The following is a 25,875-nucleotide window of genomic DNA, read 5'->3' as shown; positions in this document are numbered from 1 at the left end:
GAAAAGAAATCAAAAGAAAACAATTTGATATGATGAGGACAGAACAGAATGACACAAAGCAATTTATTTAAAAGAAAAAAGAAGAAGTAGAGAAATAAAACAGACCCAAAAAAAAAAGGGGGCACCACATATAAACTCTTTATTAGAACCCAAATACCAAAAATACCCACATCCAAATTATGAAGAAAAACAAAATTCATTTGACTTTTATGCGCACATACTAAATGCGTTGTTTTTGCTAGAACTAAATACAATTTTATTGTTGTTGTAAAGTGATATTAAGGGATGGAGGTTTTCTCGCATACGCATTATTAAGGTGCAGTGTGGGTTCAAACCTGAGATCACTGGTCTGTAAGTTAAGATCTTTTTTCCACTAAGCTAGACCCTGTTGACCTAAATACTAAAACTTAACTCACAATGCAATGAGTTTATAGTTCAAGTGATTAGGTGTTGTTTGGTGGCCCAGCTTGGATTGAATTGGAGTTGAGTTCAAGCCGATCTTGTGAATCTCATCTCTCTGATTTGTAAAACACAATATGTTAGATTGTCATCTATTTGAATAAATTTAGTCCCCAATGTATTAAACAACAATTAAACCCCATGTCTATTTTAATTGAAATAGTCCAATTCAATTCCATCACCAATGTCGCCGGAGGTCCTAAAGTTGGAGTCATTCTTCCCTCAATATGCACACACCATAATTAAGGGCAGCCAACAAAAATGTACACGTCATCCAAGTATAATAGTAGCATTCACATGTGAGTTGTGACTTGTGGAGCTATGAGACTTACACGGTGTCTCCCATCCAGCACACCTCCCCAAAAAAAAAGCCAAATGGACCGACGTGGGCCCCGAGCCGCCAGTCGAAATTACGCTTCTACCCTCACGACCCATGCCCAAGTCACCAACCTCTTCACATCACAGCTCTCACTTTCTCTGCCAATCTCAGAGACTCGTTCAGAGGCGAGACCACAACCACCACCTTCTCCCTTTTAACCTTTCACACCTACACGTACGGAGAGCTTCCTGTACTTCCCCGCAAGTTTGAGCTCCGGATTCAAATTGAAGAAGAAGAAGAAGAATTGAAAACCCTAATTTCGCTTTGAATCGGAGGAGCTCTTTCACTTCCGCTCCATGACCGGCTTCTAAGCTCGAATTCCGAGCAATGTCAGTCGCGGAGCTCAAAGAGCGCCACGTGGCGGCGAGCGAGACCGTCAACTCGCTCAGGGAGCGCTTGAAGCAGAAGCGAGCCTCGTTGCTCGACACAGATGGTATGGTGTGTGGGTTTATGGTTTCCTAAATTATCAATGGATATTATTATTATATTGGTCTTTTTGGGGTTCGAGATCTAATTGGTTTTTGATGGTGAATTCTTGCAGTGGCTGGGTATGCAAAGTCTCAGGGGAAGACTCCGCTCACTTTTGGCCCCACCGATCTCGTTTGCTGTAGAACCTTGCAAGGTCATACAGGAAAGGTATGATACTTACACATACATATACGTAATACATATACATCATTTGCTTTCTGTGCTTGTGTGGTTTTTTGTAAAAATGAGCTTCTTTTGAATGCACATTCATATGGGTTAATGGAATTGTTGGGCATTGGTAGTTTGAAGTGTGCTATTCAGAATAAAAAGCTAATTTTTTTAGATTTTGAGTATGTGAAATTCGTACTAGTGGGGTATGTCTAGTTTGGAGAGTGTCGACTATTTGTTGAGGGGGAAATCATGCCTAACAAAATGTCCACAAAAGCACTAGATGCTTTATTTAGCAAGTTAGGTACAAAAGAGGGGAAAAGACATTTACAAGTTTGCAAAACAAAAAAGGGGATAGGTTGATTAGGGATATGGAGTAAGTTAAATGTATTGAAGACAGTGGTCAAAAGTATTATTAATAGGCAGTGACATTTTAGGTAATACAAAAATTATTTTCCAGGATTATTAAGTCTGGAATACCTTAGGAACGAAAGTGAAAACAATAGACCATATCTATGGATGGAAAAGTCCAACCAATGGACCAAAGGTAAGAGGATTACTTATAATGATCAGGAAGAATCAAGTTGCACGGCCTATATAAAGGGTAGCTCGATTTACACCGAAAGAGTAGCTCTCTACGTCCATCATTTCTTAACCGAAGAACTTTATCCTTCTACACCCACATTTCCAAAAGATAATTAAGAAAAAGAATTCTTTCAAATAGAAACCATGGTCGGTTGGGTCTGGATTTAGCCATTTCTTCTTTCATTTTCTTTTGAAATCATGGGTGTAGGTTAACATTTCCCCTTTAAGAAAACTAAAGGTGTAAGAGAGCAACTCTTTGGGTGCAAAAAGAACCGCACATGGATAAAGTTACTCTATAGTTTTCTGGAGTTGAGTGTTTAGCTATGTTCTTTAATAAATTTTGATTGAAAGAGAAATGGAAAATGAGTGGAGAAAAATCAGTGTGGCACTTTGATTTATAAAATTAAATTGGATATACGAAACTTGGGAAATTATACAGGAATTAAATTAATGATTCAAGTAGATTTAGATACGAAACTTGGGTACAGATATCAGATACAGAAGAAGATACGAATTAATCTCTGAAATTAGGATTCTGATACAGCAAGGATATGGAAATAAGTTAATATATTTTACATTATGTCTGTGTATAGTTCGTTTCTTCTGCTCTTCCTCTCCTCTAATCTTCTTCTGTAGGATGCAAGTAGAAAAACCTATCCCGCTGTTTCTGCGTCACACCAAGTAAAAATAGCAGCTTCTACTTTCCAACTACTTTCCCTGTTTCTGTAATCTTTTCTTCATATTGATCCTTAAGTTTATGCCAGATTCTCATCACTTTCCCATTTAAGTCGGGCCAATCTCTTTTTAGGGTTCCATACTTTGGGACTTTATGTAATAAGGTTGGATGGTATAACAAAGGATATGCAAGACAATATCCCATTCCATGGTGTATAATGTCTATTGATGGCATTGTTTTGATACTTCTAAAGAAACTATAAAGATGGGAACGCGTTAGAATTTATTCCATTCTTTGTAGTAATGCATCTTATTGATAATGGGAAAGAAAGTGTGCAAGTCATTGCAATCTTCCAAATAAAGAATTGTGATGATAGAATAGGAAGTGTACTTAGATTTAAGTCAATTTGATGAGGTTTGTTGCCACGTTTTTGGTATCATAATTTCATTAAACCCTTCTGACAGTTATCATAGTTCGATAGACAGCAAAGTTACAAAGCCTTAATTCTAAAATTGCTTATTTTTATTTATTTACTTCTCTATTGATAGATTAGCAAATATGATATGAAACTCTGTGTATAAATATTGAGCTGAAGACTGCAGAGTAGAAGTATTAAAATCCATATGATTTTCTATTTACTTCTTGTGCTCTTTGCTTTTGCTTATGAGTTATGGCTGTCTTGTGTTGTGCTTGTCTAGTCCTAAACCACTACAGACTATCTATTGCTAATCACTCTTATTTCTTTTACTTTTGGACTTCCAAAGTAATAAAACCAAGGTTACATTTAGTTACTGTAACTATGATTCCACTTCTAAGAGGATGAGGTTAAATAGGATTTACGCTCACTAAGACTTACTGTTGCAGGTCTATTCATTAGATTGGACCTCTGAAAAGAATCGAATTGTGAGTGCATCTCAAGATGGACGTTTGATAGTATGGAATGCACTAACAAGCCAGAAGACTCATGCCATAAAGCTGCCTTGTGCATGGGTCATGACTTGTGCTTTCTCACCGACCGGACAATCTGTTGCTTGTGGTGGTCTTGATAGTGTTTGCTCTATTTTCAACCTGAATTCCCTGTGTGACAAGGACGGGAATCTACCTGTATCAAGAACGCTTAGTGGACATAAGGGTTATGTTTCCTCCTGTCAATATGTTCCAGATGAGGACACTCACCTGATTACTGGATCTGGTGATCAAACATGTGTTTTGTGGGATATTACTACCGGACTCAGGACTTCAGTTTTTGGAGGTGAATTTCAGTCTGGACACACTGCAGATGTACTGAGGTATATCGGGTGGTTTTAAATGGCTGTATATATAACATCTATTGCATCAGGGTGTTCATGTTCAATGAATACCTGCATATTTTACTTTTCAGCCTTGAGTTGTTAGGCAAAAGGAAAAGGAAAAAAAAAAAAAAAGGGTCTTACAAGTTGGTACATCTGAACAGTAGAGATTAAAACTACTTAATAACTTGTAAACTATAACTCATAAAAACTTGTTCTTTTAATTGATCTGCTCCGAAATTCTGTGATTTAGCAGTTTTCTGGTTCGTTATGGGCAGTCCATATTCATGTCCATTGATTTTACAATGTAATGGAACTGTTTGCTCTAATTTATTCAATGCTGAGAGAAACTGTGTCTACAGTTTTTTTTATTTTATTGTCGGTATTGAAGGCTGCTAGTGTAGTTTACCCTTTATTTGTACCTCTTGTTGTTTATTATAGGATTGGACCCTGTACATCTGCACATTAATTAATCCCGACAAAAGGTTTTTTATTCTGTATAAATAAGTTTAAAAGAATCTTCAACAAACCATAATATTTCCTCCATACCTATTGGTTTTGCTTTCCTATCATGGGTACTCTAAATGTAACACTCCCCTCACTGTTTGCATTCTTTCAGTGTATCCATCAATCAAAGCAACTCAAGATTGTTTGTCTCTGGTTCTTGTGATGCAACTGCCCGATTGTGGGACACTCGTGTTGCAAGTCGAGCAGTGCGGACGTTTCCTGGTCATGAGGGAGATGTGAATGTGGTGAAGTTTTTTCCAGATGGAAATAGATTTGGAACTGGCTCAGATGATGGAACTTGCAGGTTATTTGACATCAGGACTGGGCACCAGCTCCAAGTATATCACCAGCAACATGGTGATAACGACTTCCCACCTGTGAAAACCATTGCATTCTCAATATCAGGAAGGCTTCTCTTCGCGGGATACACAAACAATGATTGCTATGTATGGGATACTTTATTGGCAAAGGTATTTGTAATATAAAGAAAGTTTGATTCATGTCTACATATGCTTTTGCATGATCAATTGAGCGCACTTCGTTTCCTAAGAAATTATTACTGCTGATGCCTTTTAGATCATGTTGTCTTGTACTTTATATTCTAGTTTAGTGTATAAGGATTTTCTTCAGCATATATATAGTCAACTTCTTGCACGGGCAGTACTTTACATTTATATGCAATTGATTTATAATTAATTTTCTTCGTATTTTAAGTTAGAGTTGAGGTATATAAACTAATATCTATTTCTCAAATATTTCTTGTAAATAAAAGCATAACATGAATACTGGTCACAAAAGATAAATAAGTTTCGAGTTAGGATCAAAGGTTGGCTGGGTGACCAGTGCATATTTTTCTTTTGACACTGGAACACAGCAGAGTGTTCTGTTCATGAAATAAGTCAACCTACTCAACTGTAATTTAGTAGATGATATTCTGTAGCTCTTATTTCTCCCTTGATTTCTGTTTCTCTTAGCTTCTAGCACTTGAGATAATCTGAATATAATTCTTACTTGGGTGAAAATAATGTTAAGATTTTTGTCTGTAATAGTTATTCTTTAAAAAAATTACATCTCAGATTTGTCAATATTTTCTGGGTTAAGTTTATTGCCACATGCCCTGCCTATACTGTGAGATATCATAATGTCTAAATAACATATAGCCTTGCATGCAGTTTGAAGAAAAAAATTAGTTCAGCAAACGTACTTCAATACCTAAGAGGGGGAAAAGTAGAAAGAGTAGCGGTTGGCTTCCACCTTGAACAGTTATGATTGTCCATGATGCGTCATATGAAATGTCATGCTTCGAATTTTTAAAAAATAAATGTGGAATACTTCTAAAATGTCTTAAGTCATAAATTAATCCTGCCGTATGAAATGTCGTACTTCCAATGTGTGTAATACTTTTAGAATGTCTGTCATAAATTGATTCTATCAATCGTGCATTTTGATTTTCTTCCATCCTTTTATCAATATTTACGGATTTGTGTCAGGGATGTCATTGGATGGAATGGCTCTAATTGCTCTTTCATTTTGTGGCAGGTGGTTTTGAACTTGGGATCCCTCCAGAACTCACATGAGGCCCAGATTAGCTGTTTGGGTTTGTCAGCTGATGGAAGTGCCTTGTGTACAGGAAGTTGGGATACAAATTTAAAGGTTATTTTCCTAAGGCCTGCCTCTGTTATTTCATTTAGGGCATGCAACGTGCATGGGAAACAACATTTTTATTAATATTTGTTGATTTTTTCTGCAATCATGAATGCAAATAGAAGTAGAGAAAAAGTAAGGCAGTGTAATGTGATGTTTCTGTTGCAAGCAGCACCCTTTTTAGACACTTTGACCTGCAAAATTATTTTTCTATGTATGATGTACTTATGAAGTATAATGCTTTTGGTAACTTGGCCAAATATTTTCTAGTTTATTCTATAACTCTGAGATTCATAAACCTTGAAGAGGTTGTAGTAACTTGTAACTTCTGTGTGGCATTTTAAGATGCTTTATAGAGCTGAAGCGCTTATAGTTATTGGAATTTTGCCTTCTTATCGGGTAGTGTCTTTGTTTGCATCTGTTTACTCAGTATCTTTCATTCGTTGTATCTAATCTTGGAAGAATAATACCGCATTTAAGGACCACATTGTTGATTACGTCTCTCATGAGAATACAAGTCAATCCCCCATGGGTGTCATCTGTGCAAGAGATATGGTCAGCGCTGTGGTCAATAAATATGGAACAAATAGTTTTGTTGATCTTGAAAATTGGAATCAATTTCCTTACAAAACAAGTTAAATTTATTTCAGTACTATAATGTTCTCTGGGTTAGATTCATTGGAGTATCTGACTATAATAAATGTTTGTTTGTTGGGTTGATAGACCCTGCCATTCGTTGTGAGACCATTAATATTCTTGGATCAGTATGGTCTTATTTGTTATGTCTATTGGTCCCTTTTTATGGTAGTTATGTTGGGTTTCTTCTTTATATTCTCAATCATTCCACATGCGTCTTTCATTTTATGAAATATGACTTTGTTTTGTGTTTACATTGCAGATATGGGCGTTTGGAGGCCATAGGAAAATAATTTAAGCCTATTAGGGAGCAAACATCTCCTTTTTGTATCCTGAATTTCAGCTTCTCTCAGACCCACGGTTCTCGATGCCTCTCATAGTATATCCTTTGTACCTTTCTGTGTTGTTGATGAAGATGCTGGGTATGAGAAACAAGAATCCTCTAATGTGTTGCTTGTTGTAACCTACTCATTGGAAAGACTGACAATTTTAATATTGAGCAAAAGATACATATACGTTTCGTGAGAACTTGGGCTTGAGAAACCGCCTCATCTGCTCTTTGCCTGAATATTTTCCCTCCTCTGTAGCTACCAATCTCACACCATGTAGCTTTCCATTAGAATGTTGTAAATGACTCTTTCTTTTTCCATGTATGGTTCTCTTCCGGTATATTTTTACACATTGATGCAGTTATTTTGTGTTAAAGAGTCTATGCTGCAAATTGATATTTAGTCTTCACTGACTTCGCAAAGGACGCCCCAATTTCGTTTAGGAAGAGGTACATTTCGGTTTCTGCAGTTTGTTTGAGTTTACAATTTCGTCTTTGTAGTTTTAAAACGTACAATCATGTCCTTGTAAAGAAATGAAACAATGGGAAACAACTATATTGTGGGGTTGAGAAGCTTAATCAGTTGGTACTTCTATGTTAATCATTAGGAGATGAATTTCTCATGGAGATAAGTACAATGGGATGCTGAAAATTGAACTGAGAGTTGTGTTGTGTACCAAAAGAAAACTGAAGGGGAGTTCGAAGGAGTGGAGTAGCTTTGTTTGATCATGATAAGGTTTGGACAAATGTACGAGACCCATTTTTACTACAAATCCGCTTTGCATGCAGATGTGGGTTAGACCTTGCTCTCTTGCATTTGAGTTTGATCATCCTTTCTCGTGTTAATAGTAGTTTATACTATCCTTGTCTTGAAATAAATACATTTAAAAAATTTACTTTGTCTAGCAAAACAAAACCAAATGGAGATGTGAGGTACTGGTGGCAATTTGTTTTAAACGCGCCATGTTATTTCTTGTTTGTGATAAAAATACTTAACTCTAACCTAACTTATCCTTTAATCAATTGTTTCAAATTAAAAAAAAAAACTCATCCGTTTCTAACTGTGTCTTCTTCAGATTGATTGACCCCTGCATATTGTGAGCCATTAAAAAGCCAATTTTTTTTTTTTCAATAAATGGAGCAATGAACCTTTTTCTTTATATAATACAAGTTAAATGTGTTCTGTGTGTAAGATGATTTATTGTCTGTCTAGGACTCGGTATTGATCAAGAACTCAACATGTACGCGTCCAGCTGCTTTTATTTTTTAATCAGTGTTTAAGTTAAATATAAAGGCTAAAGTTCATAGTTTTATATGTATTGAGATTCATTGTTCTACTACTGTTTCTTGATGGACAAGACACCTTGAAGGATCCTTATAAATAGAGAGCTCCCTCCTAGACCGACACACAACTCAAAAGCACTCACCCAATCTAGAATAAGAGTATGAGGCGTCGACATCTAAGGAGAAGAATCTCTCTAAGTAATGTTGACAATTTCGACAACAAGGCTGAGCAAGGTTAGTGTTTCAGTTTTATAAGTTGTTAAGATTAACACCCTGTGTCAAAATGGGATTACTCACTTGACTCTAAGTCGATTTTATTAAATGTGCTTAGTAGGTCGTGTCATACTAGTGTTCATGTCATTGTCAAGTAATACTTACACAATTCTTTATATTAGTCAATTTTTGTGCACCTTTTTCATTCACTAATTCTACCTCACTACACATGGAATCAAATGTACTCCGTTTACCAAAATTCGGTATTTAGGACATCGGGACTTGGACTTGCTACTCGATTCTTGTGTTCGATCATAGACCCAGTGGAAGCCTCCTCCACATCCAAAATTCACAGAAACACATCATAATTCCAAAAAATTCACTGGAACATACTATCAACATGCACTTTCATTATATGAAACAAGTTTTCAGTTAAAAAAAATAAAAACTAAAAACTAAAATTTGAAAACTGAAATGGTTATCAAACGGGCCCTTAATCTAGCGATATTTATTTTTCAATATCGAAAGTAAGTAACCATCGTTGTATTAATGCAAGACATTTTCATGAGTGAATAAATACCCAATAAATTGAAAAAGAAACAAGGAAAAATAGAAGGTAGAGGCTATACGTATTTTAATCAATCGGCATTTGAAGTAAGTCGCACGGTTTGGGTTTGGTACTTCATGGGTAGTTTTGAACTTTCCTCTTCTGCTCAAGGGTAATTTAGAACTTCTATTCCTATTGCATCCACCAGCACACATGACGTGGCGTGCTCCCATAAATCAAACACCTTCAGCACCCCTAGACCCACACCCGCACAGGATCCAAACTCCATCTTCTAGTTCATCTGATGTGAGCCCTCTTTAGGCTCTGTGTGCGTTTGTTTAGAAACAAAGTCTCGTATTTTTTTTCTCTTATTTCTTCTTCACCTTCAAAACCTCACTAACTACGCTCAGAGCGGGCCAACGAGCAAACATTTAGAGGGAGAGAGGCTAACAGGTCCGTACAGTTTCTCTAGATCTCAGAGATTCATTTGGCTTTGCGATGGCTCAGCCTCTCGTGAAGAAGGACGACGATCGTGACGATGAAGGTATGCCCCTCCCACTCATAGACTCACAATTTTTCTCGCTCTCCAAATCGATCTGGTTTTTCACTCCCAATTTTGGTTAAATTTTGGGCCTCTAGGCTGCAAATTCTTATTCGGCGATTTGTGCTCCCAGATCTCTTTGTTTATAGCTGTTTTATTCCCAAGATTTACGTATTTTGAGGCGTTTGAATGGGATTGCAGTAAATTAGGGTTTAAATATTATTGATCGGCTTCACTTTATGCTGATCTGGTTCATTTATAAGTTTTTTTGCGCCAATGTTGCAATGTGGAAACTAAACTTATTGCAAATCTAATTGGTTTGTCTTGATTTAGTGTGAACGGTCTAGTGATTTGGATCTTGTAGCCTTGTTGATTGGCTCGGGTTCTGGGGTATTAGCTATGTCAATTCTCTGAGTTTTATAGTAATTAGCTGCTTAGTAAGGCTGTATCTTTTGTGATGTTGTTCATAGCAGAGTACTCTCCGTTTCTGGGGATCGAGAAGGGTGCTGTTCTTCAGGAAGCCAGGGTTTTCAATGATCCTCAGCTAGACTCTAGAAGATGCTCTCAGGTTATTGCTTTGCACCACCGAATTATCCATCTAATCACATTTTCTCTGTCCTCTTATTTGCTCTGCAGAAATTAATGTTGGGTAATTTGCATTGTTTCACATTTTCAGGTCATTACGAAGCTTCTGTATCTACTGAACCAGGGAGAAACCTTTACAAAGGTCAATTTCCTTCTGTACTGAATGGCTTCCTTGAATCAGTGTCTTATGCGTCAATTTTGTTGATCTACTTGCAGCATTGTTATTGCATTATTGCTCATCAATTGATTCATGTTATTTGGAATTAAACTGATAGGTTGAAGCTACAGAAGTTTTCTTTTCTGTGACTAAGCTTTTCCAATCGAGAGATATAGGATTAAGGAGAATGGTTTATCTGATCATAAAAGAGCTCTCTCCCTCTGCGGATGAGGTGACATAACTTGATATGATTTGATTTCCTCAATATATTTGCATGCACAAAGATTGGGACTGACTTCAGATATGTTTCCGATGACAAGGTTATTATTGTGACAAGCTCCCTGATGAAGGATATGAATAGTAAAACTGATATGTATCGGGCAAATGCCATCCGTGTGCTGTGTCGGATTACAGATGGAACCCTTCTGACCCAGATTGAGCGGTATTTAAAACAAGCCATTGTCGACAAGAATCCAGTGGTTGCAAGTGCAGCTCTAGTTAGTGGGATCCATCTACTCCAGGTACTGTTTCTGTTATCCCCAGTTGCAGGATTTAGTTGTTTGCTGAATTTGCATCTTACGATCCTCTTTTGACAGACTAACCCAGAGATTGTCAAAAGGTGGAGTAATGAGGTTCAGGAAGCTGTCCAGTCAAGAGCTGCCCTCGTACAGTTCCATGCACTGGCTCTGCTCCATCAGGTATGTGTGATTGGTTTGGTTGGGTTTTTTTTTTTTTTTGAAAGTATAGAGTAATTTCTTAGTCTTATATCCTCCCTATGGTTAGTTTACCAAAATAGCTAACTAATTATTTGCATTCATAGACATATGTTGGGTTCATGTGAGCAAGTGCAACAAGCAGGCTAGGTGTGAAGTGTGTGTAATCATTTTCTATTTGCATAGCCATAGTTTAGCTTTTTAACTCTTTGCCATGGACCTAGTTTCCTTGTTTTGGTAGTTGTGACATATAGTTGATTCTGGTAGAGGAACAGTCATTTTTAAATTTTTTATATGGAATATAAAGAAAGATTATTCATCTACCCAACTGCTATCCTTAGATAAGATTTATCGATCATGTTTAGAATTGAAAGGTTTTGAGGAGATTGTACCTTTGAAACTGCAGATACGACAGAATGACCGTCTTGCTGTTAGCAAGTTGGTTACCAGCTTGACAAAGGGGACTGTCCGTTCACCATTGGCCCAATGTCTATTGATCCGATATACTAGTCAGGTGCTTATTCTGCTGGAAATTGTTAGTCAACTTGGTTTTTTGGTGCTTTATTTTAATTAATTATTTGTCTAAAGGTTATCCGTGAGTCAGCTGGAAATGCACAAATGGGCGACCGTCCTTTTTACGATTATCTTGAGGGTTGTCTTCGCCACAAAGCAGAGATGGTGATTTTTGAGGCTGCCAGAGCAATTACAGAGCTCCATGGCGTGACCACCAGAGAACTGACTCCTGCAATCACAGTTCTTCAGCTATTTTTGAGCTCTTCCAAGCCAGTGCTAAGATTTGCTGCTGTCCGCACTTTGAACAAGGTTTCCCTCTCCTCCTTCTACTGTACTACAAGTTGCATTTGAAATTTATGATAATTTGATATAATGTTATTTTAGTTTCTCTTTTGTTGGTAAATGAAATCAGACTGACCTTCTGTCATGAATTTTGCTCTTGTAGTTTTTAGGTAGATGTGAAATCCTATATGAAATGAATTTGATTGTATGATCAATGTATTATACATTTATCCATACTATGTAGGTCTTGATTATCTGGCTTTTTTGTTTGGAAAAAAGTATGTTGGTCCTTGTTACTTTGATTTTAGTTGTTTTATTGATTCTTGGTAAATATTATTCCTGATACATTATACTAACAAGTTTGAACTTTTTTCAGGTGGCAATGACACATCCAATGGCTGTCACAAACTGCAACATTGATATGGAGAGTTTGATTTCTGACCAGAACAGAAGCATTGCCACACTGGCAATCACCACACTTCTGAAGACAGGAAATGAATCAAGTGTGGATCGCTTGATGAAGCAGATAACTAATTTCATGTCAGATATTGCTGATGAGTTCAAAATTGTAGTTGTGGAAGCTATAAGATCATTGTGTTTGAAGTTTCCACTGAAGTACAGAGCTCTGTGAGTGGGATATCAGATACAGTTTTTATTTTTTTTTTATTTTTTTTTTCAAAATGTTTGGTTTAATATGGTTATTAGTTTCACTGCACGTATTCTTATTTGTGTATATTTTTTCAAGTAACGTTCCTTGTCTCTTGTTTTCCACAGGATGAACTTTCTCAGCAACATTCTCAGAGAAGAAGGTGGATTTGAGTACAAAAAGGCAATTGTTGATTCAATTGTGATTCTCATAAGAGATATCCCTGATGCAAAAGAAAGTGGCTTGCTTCATCTTTGTGAGTTCATTGAAGATTGTGAATTCACCTATCTTTCTACACAGGTGGAATTTTTCTCTATCATAAACTTGTTAAGAATTTAATACTTTTAATGTTTTTTGGCTGATTGAGTTATTGTATTGTTAGATACTCCACTTTTTGGGTATTGAAGGGCCAAAAACCTCTGATCCAAGCAAATACATACGGTATATTTATAACCGAGTACATCTTGAGAATGCCACTGTTCGAGCCAGTGCTGTGAGCACATTGGCAAAATTTGGTGCTTTGGTTGATTCATTGAAGGTGATATCTTTTTAAATGAACAATGTCTTCTCTTATCTTCCCCCTCTTTACTGCAATGAGTTTTGTTGCTGGCTATGGTTACTGATAAAAGTAAACAATTTTTTTCTTCATCTATGTTTCAGCCACGAGTATTTATTCTGTTAAGACGATGTCTCTTTGACAGTGATGATGAGGTATGCTATATCTATTTTTGAGGCTATACGTTTAGGTTATATATAAATATATGACATATATGCATGAGCATTGATCTAAGAATAGGTGTGTGGCTCTGAGCATTTGTCTGTATCTTTGTTTGTGTTCCTGTGCCATTGCTTTCATGTTTTGTTTGTTTTAGCTTTGGGATTAACTTAATTGTTTTAGTATTCTCTGTCCTTCAGAATATACTGAATAGTTTTCTCTTTTCTGCAATTTCCCAGGTTCGTGATAGGGCAACGCTCTATCTAAATACGCTTGGAGGAGATGGTTCAGTAGTTGAGACTGACAGTGATGTAAAGGACTTCCTCTTTGGGTCTCTGGATGTGCCACTTGTCAATCTGGAGACAAGTTTGAAGAATTATGTGAGTAACCTCCATTTGCTTTTTCCATATTTTCCTTTAAGGTCCTTATCTCATGTTTTCAGGAATGTGTTAATGCCAATTACAGGAGGCTTCAGAAGAACCTTTTGACATTAATTCTGTACCCAAGGAGATTAAGTCCCAGCCACTTGCTGAGAAGAAAGCCCAGAGTAAAAAGCCAACTGGTCTGGGTGCGCCTCCAAGTGCCCCTGTATCCACAGTTGATGCTTATGAGAAGTTGCTTTCCTCCATTCCGGAGTTTTCAAACTTTGGCAAGCTATTCAAGGTTCTGCAACGTGAATATTTCCTCATACATGCATGTTACAGCTTACATATATATATATTTTTTTTGCTTTGGAATTTATTGTGTACCTTTTCACATATCAGTCCTCAGCACCTGTGGAGTTGACAGAGCCAGAAACCGAATATGCAGTTAATGTTGTCAAGCACATTTTTGATAGTCATGTTGTATTCCAGTACAACTGCACCAATACCATTCCCGAGCAATTACTGGAAAATGTAATGACTGGTTATTTTGAAACAGCCTTTTAGTTTTGTAGCTCTCCTTGAGATTTTCTTTATAACTCTCTGTCTGCCAGGTTATTGTGGCCGTGGATGCTTCAGAAGCAGAGGAATTTTCAGAAGTTGCATCCAAGCTTCTCGCGTCTCTTCCTTATGATACACCTGGACAGACCTTTTTGGCATTTGAGAGGCCAGAAGGTGTCCCCGCAGTCGGAAAATTTTCAAACACATTGAGGTTCATTGTTAAAGAGGTACCAAGTTCTACCTTTATCCATGTGCTTAGATTGAGTTTCTTGACAGCGAGTTGATCATTAAGAACCAGACATGGGAGTGAAACTGGCTTTAGCTAATAAAACTATGGAAAAGCTATATGTGTTTTTTAAAGTTCTATATAATCTGCAAGTCTTGTCATCCACAACTATCACATGGATGGATGTCTTGCTCAAAGCTTTTGCTAAACTTCACCATACACCTTGTTGGTTAATAACACTGGTTGTTCTAGTTGTTATCTACTCATGATACCTTGCTCCTTAAATTGGATTTTGGTGACTACATCTTTCTTCTATGGGTTTGTTTTGTGTGCATGAGAATTTTTTAATTGTGTTAATGAAAAAAGACTAGAAGGTTGGGTTCTAAGGATATACACAATGATGTACAATATGAAATATGAAATCGTCAGAAGTTTTGAGCTTTGTCTATTTTCTTTTCTTATGAGTTGGGTGTGTGTCACCAGGTTGATCCAACCACTGGCGAGGCAGAGGAAGATGGTGTGGAAGATGAATACCAGCTGGAGGATCTTGAGGTTGTCCCTGCTGATTACATTTTGAAGGTTCCAGTCTTCAATTTCAGGAATGCATGGGAAAGCATGGGCCCTGATTTTGAGCGGATAGATGAATATGGCCTGGGACAAAGGGAGAGCTTGACTGAAGCTGTTAATACTGTCATCAACCTCCTTGGACTGCAGCCCTGTGAGGTAATTTTGTTTTAAAATCAAATCTTTATCATTTGTCGATTAGGCACTTTTGGATTCTTTCGATGTAGTGTTGCCTTACATGTGCTTTTAGAGGTCGAAGTATCCCCATGGATGCTCAATGGATACATCACTTCTAATAATCTGCGTTGGATACTTCACAAATGTATTTTAACTTTTGAAAATAAGTTGACTAAATTATATGTATGTGTATATTTTATGCCTTATTTTCTCGGTGTGGTTTCAGGGCACAGAGGTTCTCGCCAGCAACTCAAGGTCACACACATGTCTATTGTCTGGTGTATACATAGGCAATGTGAAGGTCCTTGTGCGGTTGTCTTTTGGAATAGATAGTTCAAGGGAGGTTGCCATGAAACTGGCCGTTAGATCTGAGGATGAAGCTGTCAGTGATGCCATTCATGAGATTGTGGGCAGTGGCTAGTTGGTTAATACAGGCGATCTTTTATTGATACGACGGTCTTTTCATTTTTCTCTAATGAGAGCACTGGCAGAGATGGCTGTATACAGATCAAACATTTTGTAGAAAGAATTGCACATTATTACATTTGAAAGTTGAGGGGGCTTGCAAGAGGTCAATTTGCATTTTTATCGAGCATTTGCCTGCTCATCTGTTTAATTAGTAATAATAGTCGGAAGAATCGTGTCAAGCTCATTGGATTGACATACCCTTTACCCTATTTTTTTGTTTTTCTTTTCTTTAAATTCAAGTGTAGTTTTCCATTACATTTGTTAATGTACAAGACATGAATTTTGAAGCACTCTGAATTACAAAGAAGTGAATTGTATTGTTTGGTTCCTCTGGTATTGAATCTGAATATCTGAAGATTGGAAAGGTTCTCTCTCATAGACGTGCGTAATAATGATTTCTTGTTTACTTTCATAGTTAGTTCAAAGTCGCCTCAGAAAATTTCTTCCTCCCGCACGGTACTGGACCCTCAGAAAATTTCATGTTCATGTTTACTTTATATTGGAAAAATAAGATGGTTTAAGATTTCTTGCGCACCCATCGTTTACTATCTGGTTTTTAGGCGCAAGTTCTATATACATTAGTCTCTCCCGTAAGGAGAGCTTCAAAGGAAGGCTATTGTGTCCTACCAAATTAACTTACGAATTTTTTTCAAAAAATGGTCATCATGCATTGCATTCTTCTTAAGAAGCTACTTTCAATTTTGATGTTCTAAATCATGATCAACTTGAAGTAGCTAGGTTATTGGCAAAAAAGAAGAGATAGCCAGGTTGGGAAGATGGATTTTAGGTAACAAGAGGGTCATAATTTTTCCAATTTTTACACTATTAGAAATCCCATGTCACCATTTGGATGGTTAATTTGTTTTATATATATATATATAAATCAGGATACTACCATACTGCAAAAGTACATTGCAAGCAATAATATTACTCTTTACAGATTACACTCATGGCAATTAATATTGGTTTGCAATTTCTGATACCACCTTAATTGTAAATTACCCTGGATATCCATGAGGCAGAGAAACAATACTACTCTACTGACAAAAAAGGAAAAAAGAAAGAAAAAGAGAAACAATGCTACTCTACCCAAAAGTTCTATTCCTGTAATTTAGATTAGTTTAAAGTAGATTATCGCTTATATCAAAAAAAGAAAAAATTGTAAATTACCTGGATATCCATGAGGTAGATAAACATTACTACTCTAGCCAAAATTTCCGTCCATTCTCAACTCTCACCAATTCTTAACAATAATACTTAGATATAAAATATAGAAAATACAAACACACGAGCTACCAATTCCTCCAAATGCATGTGTTTGTTTTACATTAGTAGCAAGTACATACAAACACACATAGCTAGGTTCACCCATTTTCCAAAAGAACGTAAGAAAGAAAAAAGAAAAAAGAAAAAGAAAATCACAACTCCTCCATCATTTGGTGTGCCCCATGTTTAATGGAATGTCACAATTGTGCATCTACCACCATCTTTACCTACCTGAAATCAATCAGAGGTATACTTGGTAAGCAGTAAGGTGCATACATGGCCAATACAAAAATGTCTGCAGGGAAGAGTGACACACAATATTGTCTCTCACTTTTTCACATGATACACACAAATATTAGCATCATCAATCTTAATTTACACTAATTAACCTGCAGAATCTTTATGTTTCTATAATATAGTACTCCGAAGGTCATAAAACCAGTTCTGGGTTATCTTGTTCGATCGGTTCGGTCCATGTTCCAGCTCGTTGTTTGCGGATCAAACTGGACCTTGTGGCCGGTTCATCCCTTTCTTGTTGTCCATCTCTTGGGAGTGATTGCTGCTTGCAGAGGTGGAGTTGTGGCTGTACTCGCTTGTGGGCCCGTATTCACTGCTTGGATAGTCTGTGCTGTCAATCAGTGCCGGCTTTCTGAACGGCTTCATTTTCGCATTGTACGAGTCAGCATCAAACTCAGATGAAGCAATGCTGGTAGAGCCAGAGCCAAACTGCCCTTTGATCCCCTCGTGCAAGTCTTCCATTGAGACATCGCCTTCCAATGCACGAACAATCTGTTCATAAATAAAAAATATTTGGTTACGTAAGACTCTATGCATAGCACAAGATCAGCACCAAAAACACAAAGATCAGTCTATAGTAATGGTCCTTTATTTTATACCTGGCTCATTCTTGGTCGCTTCTTCGCAGAGTGTCGAACGCTCGCAGCAGCACATGCCACCATTCGTGCCACCTCTTCATGGTTATAATTGTTCTCTAGCCGTGGATCCAACACTTCAGAATAGTCCCCAGTATCTATTGCTTTCAGGCAGCGAGGCCTAGCCTGTTGTTGATAATGTATAGTGCAAAGAATTACTCATATGTTCATGTCAAGATGCAAATCATTTAAATGCATGGCAGGATACAAACTGTCAATCTGGCACACTAATGGTCGGTCCTAAATTCACAGTCTAGTAATATAACATATTATTCTGTTTAACAAGATAACATAATTTATATGTTTATTAGGGAGGGAGAATACGAACCCAGTCTACTAAGGTATCCTCCTCATATTCTCCAGACAAGTCCACAGGGCGGCGTCCACAGATGAGCTCCAAGAGCATAATACCGAAAGAGAAAACGTCGGACTTCTCAGTTAGCTTTCCACTCGATGCGTACTCAGGAGCCAAGTACCTGCATGATAAGTTTGATCAGTTTGTTTCCATCACATTACCTTTCATCTTCTGTGGTTAGTTTGTAATTTAAAGTACTATATGAGTCAAGAAATTACCCAAATGTTCCCATGACACGGGTAGATACATGGGTGACATTTTCCTGGTTCAGCTTTGCCAGCCCAAAATCTGCCACCTGAACAAATCATGCATACTAGTAATTAGTATATACTTAAATCAATTAGCAACCAGCCAATAAAAACATTAATTATATCCTAAAGTGTCTTAAACTTTTTCTAGGCTAAAGCTATATGTAACAACATAAATTAACCCTACCTTAGCTTCGAAGCTAAAGTCAATCAGAATATTTGCAGCCTTAATGTCGCGGTGGATAATCTTGGGGTGACCTGCAAGTATCAAAATACACTATAACTAAGGTACCAGAGAGCAGTAGATCAAAAGAAAAGATAGCTGCAGTTTCACAAATTACTTACAGTCTTCGTGCAAGTAAGCAAGCCCTTTAGCCGATCCCAACGCAATTTTGGCCCTGTGACCCCATTCCAAGGGTGGCCGATTTGGTCCTGTAAAATAGTGATATAAATTAAGACATGTTAAATTACCAACTTTTAATTACTAACTAATAAAGGGTTTCATTTTAAAGTTATAGACGAATCTAAATATAAATAAATGAAATATTGTCACATTAATTGAGAATTCGAGATTTAAAGAGTTGGAATAATAGTTTAGTTGCGTACCGTGAAGGTGGAATTCGAGGTTGTTGTTAGGAACAAATTCATACACCAACAGCTTTCGTTCTCCTTCAAGGCAGTACCCCACAAGCGACACAAGGTGGCGATGATGAACACGACTAATGATCTCAACCTCGGCTGCAAATTCACGGTCGCCTTGTCCGCTACCCGCTTTGAGGCTCTTCACAGCGATTTCCTTGCCGTTTGGCAACACCCCTTTGTGTACGTACCCGAAACCACCTTGGCCTATTAGCTTAGCTGGCGCAAACCCTGATGTTGCAGCCGCCATCTCATCATAGGTGAAAGTGCTCTTGTTGAACCCGAGAGCCACATTAGGGTGTGGTGGCGGCAAGGGGGGACCATGTGGACCGGAGAAGTTGGAGGAACTCATTTCGCTGCTCATCATGGGTGGCGGTGGAGCTGTGGATGTAGTCCAACCTCCATTGGGTGCGCGGCCAGAAGGAGGCATGTTCATAATGTGCTCGGTACTTTTAGGTCCAGTGCTTTGCCAATAGTTACTTCCTGCTCATGCACATTACCCAAATTATATAAATTATAAATTAGTCATTAAGGTTGAAAAAATTAAGTACAAAATATTAATTTCCATCAACATTACTATTATTTATCTCCAAGAAATAATCAAGTGCCATCAGGTAGGATAAGATTTTAAAATGACAATTTTATACATAAGATATCCATGGGGCCACAAACTAAGCCAAGATGATCAATAAGAATGTCCATGCAAATTTTAAAAAAAGAAAAAAAGAATATAAAAACTATATCATTATATTTAGAAGAAGAAATTAAGAGTTTGAAGAGTTGGAGTTTAGACATTACCATTTGGAAGATATGGCTCAGGGTTCTCCATAAGGTGAGAAGAAGTTTGTCTCTTCTTCCTCCTCTTAGAGCACGCCATGAAGAAGAACACCATGACAAGCAACAAAACCCCTGCCGCAGCTACAACTCCTATGATGATGGGCGTGGAGCTCGAACTCGAGTGCGAAGGCGGCGGTGACCCATCATTATCAGGTGATGGATGGGACTTGCCTGATATGGCTGGGGGTGACCAATTATTGGACGATTTTGGTGACCAATTGTTCCCATTGGATGATTTGGGTGGCGACTGAGAGTTATTGTTGTTATTATTATGGTTGTTGTTGTTGTTTTGATTGTTTTGGTTGTTTTGGTTGTTTTGGTTGTTTTGGTTGTTTTGGTGGTTGTTGCCGTTGCCGTTGTTGTTGTTGTTCTGATTCCCTCCATTATTGTTATTATTGTTCTGATTCCCTCCATTATTGTTATTGTTAGAGGAGGACGATGGAGGACTCTTTTGAGAATTGGACTGTGGAGGGGACTTTTGGTTTTGGTTGTTTGAGTCATTTGAGTTGTTGTTTGAATTGTTGGAGTTGTTGTTGTTGGAATTGTCGGAGTTGTTGTCGTTGGAAGGCGGTGAGTTGTTCGAGTTGTTGTTGCTAGGAGGCGATGAGTTATTCGAATTGTTCGAGTTGTTGTTTGAGTTATTAGAATTGTTGGAGGAGGAGGAGGAGCCACCGGAGTTGTTAGAGTTATTGGAAGAGTTACCGCCGGAAGACTTGTCGGAAGGCGGGGATGAGCTGTTTGAGTTTCCTGAAGATGACGAGCCGCCGTTTGAGTTGTTTGAGGAGGATGAGTCGCTTTTAGGAGGTGATGAGTCCTTTGGAGGTGGGGATGATGATGAGGGCGGTGAACCGCCACTTGAACTTGAACCTCCACTCGAACCTGAACCTGAACCCCCACTCGAACCTGAGCTTGAACCCGAACCTGAATTCGATGATGGTGGAGAGGGTGATGAGGATGAGGATGAGGACGACGAAGATGGAGGAGTTGGCGATGATGATGAAGAGTCAGATGGTGGGGTATCCGATGGCGAATTCTGATCGTCAGAGGACCCCATTTTTAGGAGTTTCCGACCAGAATAATCGTGGGTCTGTGCCGGAGAAACCCCACCGCTCCTTTGAAAGGTGAGCCTGTTGATGACCCCTAACCACAAAATTAGTTAAACAATTAATAAACAAGTGAACAAAACTTATGCACCAGTAATTTCAAAACCAAACCCAACAAAATCAAAATGAGAGCTTAGATCAAACATATAACTGCATGCATGCATGCAAAGAACAAATTAATTAAGAATGTGTAAATCATGCATGCATTGTTGGGTGTACCGACGTACCTAGCAAACTAGGTACATGTGGTTGTGTGCTAGAGAGAGATAGAGATAGAGATAGAGAGAGGAGTTTGTACCTAAAGCAGAAGGGCATGCAACAGGGGAGGATTCTCAAAGGAGGGACAGAAAACAAGGTTGCATGGTAATAATTCCATCTAAGGAAAGGAGGAAGCCATGGAACAGATCACCCTCCGACAAAGCAGGAGGATTTTCTCCACCCAATTTCTATTTTCAAGCAAACCTTTCTTGTTTTTTGCCATTTTTGGGTTGCACTTTTAATTCTTTGGTACAAAACAGACCGAAGGAGTTCAAATTGTAGTCCTCGTTGACCCTGTCCTCTCCTCTCTACCTCTTGTCTATTTTAAACACGTATGTGTATAAATTAACAGACGCAATTAACACACTTAATCCTTGTCCAAAAATAGTAATTACAAAAAACAAAGATTGTTACAGTTGCAAGATTATATCTTTTTTGTAAAATTATAAACTTCGCATCTCAAACAATAACAAGTCACGTGATCAGCATGTACGAGTCCAAATGTAGAGTTTTTACGATTCCACCCCGCGTTCTCTTTCCTCTTTCTCTTGTCACTCCCCCATCCTCTCTCACATGCATCGTTCCCCAACCACATATAGAAAGCAATCTAGCTATGAACCCTTTGCACTCCAACCGATCACCCACGTGCACAGAAAATTGATATGATTTTTCTCATTTTTTTCATAGTATACAGAAAGTTGACATAATTTTCTTTTCTTTTCTTTTGTATTTTCTATTAATACGAAAAGTAATATATATATTTTCTTTTCCCGGCCAGTGAGGAGTTTGAAAAAATAAAAAATAAAATACAAGCTTTAATAAAATAGTTTCTAGTAACAAGAGGACCAATCCCTCGTAAAGATGATAACATATAAAGTTTCTCACCTTTTATATACCAAAAAAAAAAAAAAAAAGAGTTTCACCTATGAGTCACAATATTTTCTTATGTCCCCAAATCTTTCTTAGATGTATTGCTCACTTTCCCTCGTCTAATTTTTAAAAAGTAAAATTCTCAGCTAAAAGAAGAATCTAATAAGGAAAACACTATCATATGTCACATAATTAATTGGTTATTAAAAATTTTTGGTAAAATTTTGATGACTCAATTGTTACCTGAGCCTAGGACTCAATTGTTACGTGAACAAAACTACATGAGTAAAATCGTCAAAATTAAAATGATGAGTCTAAAGCGAAAAATATATCAAACTACATAGACCAAGAATGTAACTTGGCCATGAGCTTTTCCTCTTGCTAGGGTGCAATGGTGGTTCTTTTTTGCTAGATACAAGTAAATGGAGGGGTTTACTGTTACTAGCTTCTCCAGAGGAGCTTCTGCCGAACACTTATTTTATTGGGAGTTTCACTAAAACACCCAAAATGGGGGTTGAAATTATAAAAAAACTCAAGTACTATTTAAACATATAAACACACCCAAAACCCATCATTATACACACTCAAAACCCATTTATAAACACACCCAAAAAGTTGACTTTTGGGTTAATTTTGGGTGTGTTTCTATGTTTAAATAGTGCTTGAGTTTTTTTATAAATACATGTCTAGGATCGGGTTTATTTATAAATTTGTATATTTTATTTTCCTTAATTTGGATGAAGAAACTGATGATATATGGTATTGGTGTTTTTTATTTTTAATTTAAACACATGTTTGTTTTACTATTTTACTATTTTTTGTTAGTCTTTTTTGCTGCCATTTTAATTAGCAGAGGGTATTTGTCCAAATTTTTAGAAATTTAACTATAAAAGTCTTTAACTATAAATAGGTGCATTTATAGCATTTTAAAAAATTAGTAAGTTAATTAATACACCGTAAATCATTTGTTTGTCCAATCCATAATGTCATATCATGATTTGAAAGTTCATTTTTGAGGTCATCATTCCAAGATCACCATTGCAAAAAGTTAGTCTAATAAAAAATTGTTTAACCATTTGATTATTATATTGAATATTTTCATTATTTTATAAAACAATTGTGTTCCTCTATTTATTTGATTTATAGTTAGATGTTGCTGATTTTACTAATTTTTTGGTTACAAACCAATGGAAACATAACAAGTAAGAAAATCAAATTGGTTAATTTTACTTGGTTTTCAACACCCTAAAACCAACATGATTTAGTCAACATCTAATACAATCCAAATCCGTAGATTGAATGCCACGTTTTCGTTTGGGGATTTTACACCCTAACAAGAAGTACAATCATTCCGAATCTATTGTGAAAAAACACATCTATCATATCTATTTATCAAAGGAAAAAAAAAAAAACTAAAGTTGAAAACCAAGAGAGTGGTAAATTCAAGCAAAAACTTATCCAATTTAACTTTTAATGACTTTTAATGAGTTTAAAAATCTAAAGGTATTCATTGTGACTTTTAAATAGTTTTTAAAAGTTTAGTTGTATTCAATTGTGAGTTTTAAAGAGTATTTAAAAGTTTTGAGGTATCTAACCATGACTTTTCAATACTTGAAGCTAATTCTTACTACCAAAAGTCTTGCTAATTTACACCAGACTTTATGAAAATATTAGGAAGCTAGGAAGATATAACCAAAACGTCTCCAATTCTTTCTTCCCTCGTTATATCAAGCAGCAAGTAGATAGGTCTTTTTTCTTCATGGTTAGGGCTCCACTTTGGTAACCCATCTTGTCATCCACTTCCTTCAGTTCAGGTTAGTACATTTTTTTGAATGTTTTTCTTCTCTTCTCATCCACACCCACACGTGTACTTTCCCTCTGTTGATGAATATTTCTTCTATTCTTTTCATCATGCTTGCATCTTGAAGCTTATCAATATTTCATCACAAAGCTATGTTTGTGTATAAATATTTTATTATATTGATTGTCTCATATGCTATGTTTGCATACAATATTTTATTATATAATTTTTTGCCCTTAAACCCTCTAATTTATTATTTAGGTACTGTTTCTTTACCCATAATTCATTATGTGGATAATTTTTTCATAAAATATTCTCAATTTGATTACATCGCACATATTGGGCTAGGAGAATTACGGGAATATAGACTCTTGTAATCTGACCATTTCTATTGGTTTGTGAGTGTTTATGAAATATTATTGATGATTGAGTAATATTTATTTCTTTTGATAAGAATATATTACTTATCTATGTGATTAGATTTGATAAATAAAAATTTAAAAGGTGCATTGGATGCATTTTACTAATAAGCTTTTATGAAAATATACACAATTAATAAGGATTTGTATCCATTTTTTTTTTTCCTAATTTTTGTTCCATGTATGCCAGCTAGTTCATTCAACATAAAAGATAAATGCTATTTGTAAAATTTAAAAACAATAAAAATAAGTATTTAAAAGTCTACAAAACTCTATGATAAAAGTATATGAAAGTTTGTCACTTAATTTTATAAAGTATATAAAAGCCATTAAGAATTTGTCAACTCTAGGAAAGTCACTCATTTAAAAAAAGTCTTTGAAAGTTAGAATTGGATACATCCACCTAAAGTCGAAACCAAGATACTAATAAATTCATGATTGTGCTTCAAATCTGGAACTTGCGACTTGAAGTTGGTACCCAAAAGGAAAAATGACTAGATATATTTCTTTTGATACTTTAGTCTTTAGATCTAACTAGCAAAGGTGCCCGCGTGATGCTGCATGTTTAAAACCGTCTGAAATGTATAAAAAGTTATGAAAATATATAGCAAGTTTAAGTTACAAAATAAATACTAATAGCATGTTTTATATGTATTAAGATATTGAATGAACAAATAGTATTAGTTCCTTTTGTAAACTTTTAATCCATTATGTTATTTTTAAAATTTCCATAATGTATGCAACTCAACCTCCCATTCATGTTTCCGAAAAAAAAAACCTCCCATTCATATTTCTACCACTTTAGATACGTGTTATATGTACACCCTCTTATAAGGCTTCATTTGGATGAAGAGATTCTAAATCCATGTATGTCAAAATTAGCACAATAATAAAAGAAAAAAAAGAAAAAGAACTCAAAAGTCCGACTTAAGCTTCCTTGCACACATTCTCTGTCTTCTATATATATGATATATTAAAATTAAAAACCTTTTTTTATCAGAAATTCGAAAATAAAAGTAAAGAGCTAAATAAATAAAATTAAAAGTTTAAAAAAGAAGAAGAAAAAGGTTCCATCTCCCACTTGTCTATTCCTCTTTCTTTTCTTTATTTAATTTCTCAATTTCCCACTTACCCTCATTTCATTTGTTTATTTTCCCCCTCTCTCTTTTTCAATACTCACGTTCTTAACCCTAAGGCCTTCTCCAACTCAGGAGGGGCTAAACCCAAATTTCCCCCTCCAAAAAGTGACTATTTGGGTTTTGCCCGGACTCAAATAGTTTTTTATCCCAACTCTCCGGACTCAAATTTTAAGTTTGCAACTTTATTTAAATTGTTTAAGTCTATTTTTTTAATGGATAACTTTTCTTCATTTAATCTTTTTAAATAACATCATAATTTAATTTTTTGAACAATTTGACCTAAAAAAAATTGAAATTCCATAATTTTTTTTAATG

The 25,875-nt window shown here is 36.4% G+C and overlaps 3 protein-coding genes across 5 annotated transcripts; 2 read left to right on the top strand and 1 right to left on the bottom strand.

Moving 5' to 3' along the window:
• Positions 1-898: 898 nt before the first annotated feature.
• AGB1 (GTP binding protein beta 1) lies at positions 899-7,516 on the top strand. Its single transcript, XM_008238657.3, has 6 exons — positions 899-1,271; positions 1,380-1,474; positions 3,600-4,024; positions 4,644-5,001; positions 6,071-6,184; positions 7,074-7,516. Exons 1-6 carry the CDS (start codon positions 1,166-1,168, stop codon positions 7,107-7,109), a joined length of 1,134 nt encoding a protein of 377 aa, XP_008236879.1. The 5' UTR covers positions 899-1,165; the 3' UTR covers positions 7,110-7,516.
• A 1,905-nt stretch (positions 7,517-9,421) lies between these two features.
• LOC103335640 (coatomer gamma-2 subunit, putative / gamma-2 coat protein, putative / gamma-2 COP) lies at positions 9,422-16,020 on the top strand. The gene is made up of 18 exons (XM_008238656.3): positions 9,422-9,727; positions 10,198-10,292; positions 10,401-10,451; positions 10,585-10,698; positions 10,787-10,987; positions 11,063-11,164; positions 11,586-11,693; positions 11,768-12,001; positions 12,351-12,601; positions 12,749-12,920; positions 13,003-13,158; positions 13,281-13,331; positions 13,575-13,715; positions 13,801-13,998; positions 14,100-14,231; positions 14,312-14,485; positions 14,968-15,207; positions 15,452-16,020. The coding sequence occupies exons 1-18, from the start codon at positions 9,682-9,684 to the stop codon at positions 15,644-15,646; spliced, it is 2,661 nt and encodes an 886-aa protein (XP_008236878.2). The 5' UTR covers positions 9,422-9,681; the 3' UTR covers positions 15,647-16,020.
• A 917-nt stretch (positions 16,021-16,937) lies between these two features.
• Positions 16,938-21,507, bottom strand: PERK5 (Protein kinase superfamily protein). Of its 3 annotated transcripts, XR_016127914.1 has the most exons (10): positions 21,301-21,384; positions 19,932-21,110; positions 19,101-19,616; positions 18,840-18,926; positions 18,682-18,752; positions 18,465-18,541; positions 18,220-18,367; positions 17,856-18,017; positions 17,349-17,748; positions 16,938-17,190 (listed from the first exon to the last, which is right to left on the bottom strand). XR_016127914.1 is itself a non-coding variant. In XM_008238655.3 (9 exons), the coding sequence occupies exons 2-9, from the start codon at positions 21,022-21,024 to the stop codon at positions 17,458-17,460; spliced, it is 2,445 nt and encodes an 814-aa protein (XP_008236877.2). In that variant the 5' UTR covers positions 21,025-21,110; positions 21,372-21,507; the 3' UTR covers positions 16,938-17,457. The 3 variants fall into 3 exon arrangements, 2 of the variants coding, with proteins under 2 accessions (XP_008236877.2, XP_088910649.1); XM_008238655.3 differs by having other exon boundaries at positions 16,938-17,748; positions 21,372-21,507; XM_089054523.1 differs by having other exon boundaries at positions 16,938-17,748.
• Between the last annotated feature and the right edge of the window lie 4,368 nt (positions 21,508-25,875).

This window comes from Prunus mume, linkage group LG6, assembly GCF_029339155.1.
Source record: "Prunus mume cultivar Tortuosa linkage group LG6, ASM2933915v1, whole genome shotgun sequence".
Lineage (NCBI taxonomy): Eukaryota > Viridiplantae > Streptophyta > Magnoliopsida > Rosales > Rosaceae > Prunus > Prunus mume.
This window is presented reverse-complemented; position numbering and strand designations above follow the sequence as displayed.

Coding starts and splice junctions, on each gene's coding strand:
- AGB1 (XM_008238657.3), top strand. CDS start 1,166: ATGTCAGTCGCGGAGCTCAAAGAGCGCCACGTGGCGGCGAGCGAGACC. Junction 5,002..6,070: donor GGGATACTTTATTGGCAAAG/GTATTTGTAATA, acceptor ATTTTGTGGCAG/GTGGTTTTGAACTTGGGATC. Junction 6,185..7,073: donor GTTGGGATACAAATTTAAAG/GTTATTTTCCTA, acceptor TTTACATTGCAG/ATATGGGCGTTTGGAGGCCA.
- LOC103335640 (XM_008238656.3), top strand. CDS start 9,682: ATGGCTCAGCCTCTCGTGAAGAAGGACGACGATCGTGACGATGAAG. Junction 10,293..10,400: donor ACTCTAGAAGATGCTCTCAG/GTTATTGCTTTG, acceptor TCACATTTTCAG/GTCATTACGAAGCTTCTGTA. Junction 13,999..14,099: donor ACTTTGGCAAGCTATTCAAG/GTTCTGCAACGT, acceptor TTCACATATCAG/TCCTCAGCACCTGTGGAGTT.
- PERK5 (XM_008238655.3), bottom strand. CDS start 21,024: ATGGGGTCCTCTGACGATCAGAATTCGCCATCGGATACCCCACCATCT. Junction 18,542..18,681: donor ACTTTAGCTTCGAAGCTAAG/GTAGGGTTAATT, acceptor TGATTTGTTCAG/GTGGCAGATTTTGGGCTGGC. Junction 17,749..17,855: donor AGCGACCAAGAATGAGCCAG/GTATAAAATAAA, acceptor ATTTATGAACAG/ATTGTTCGTGCATTGGAAGG.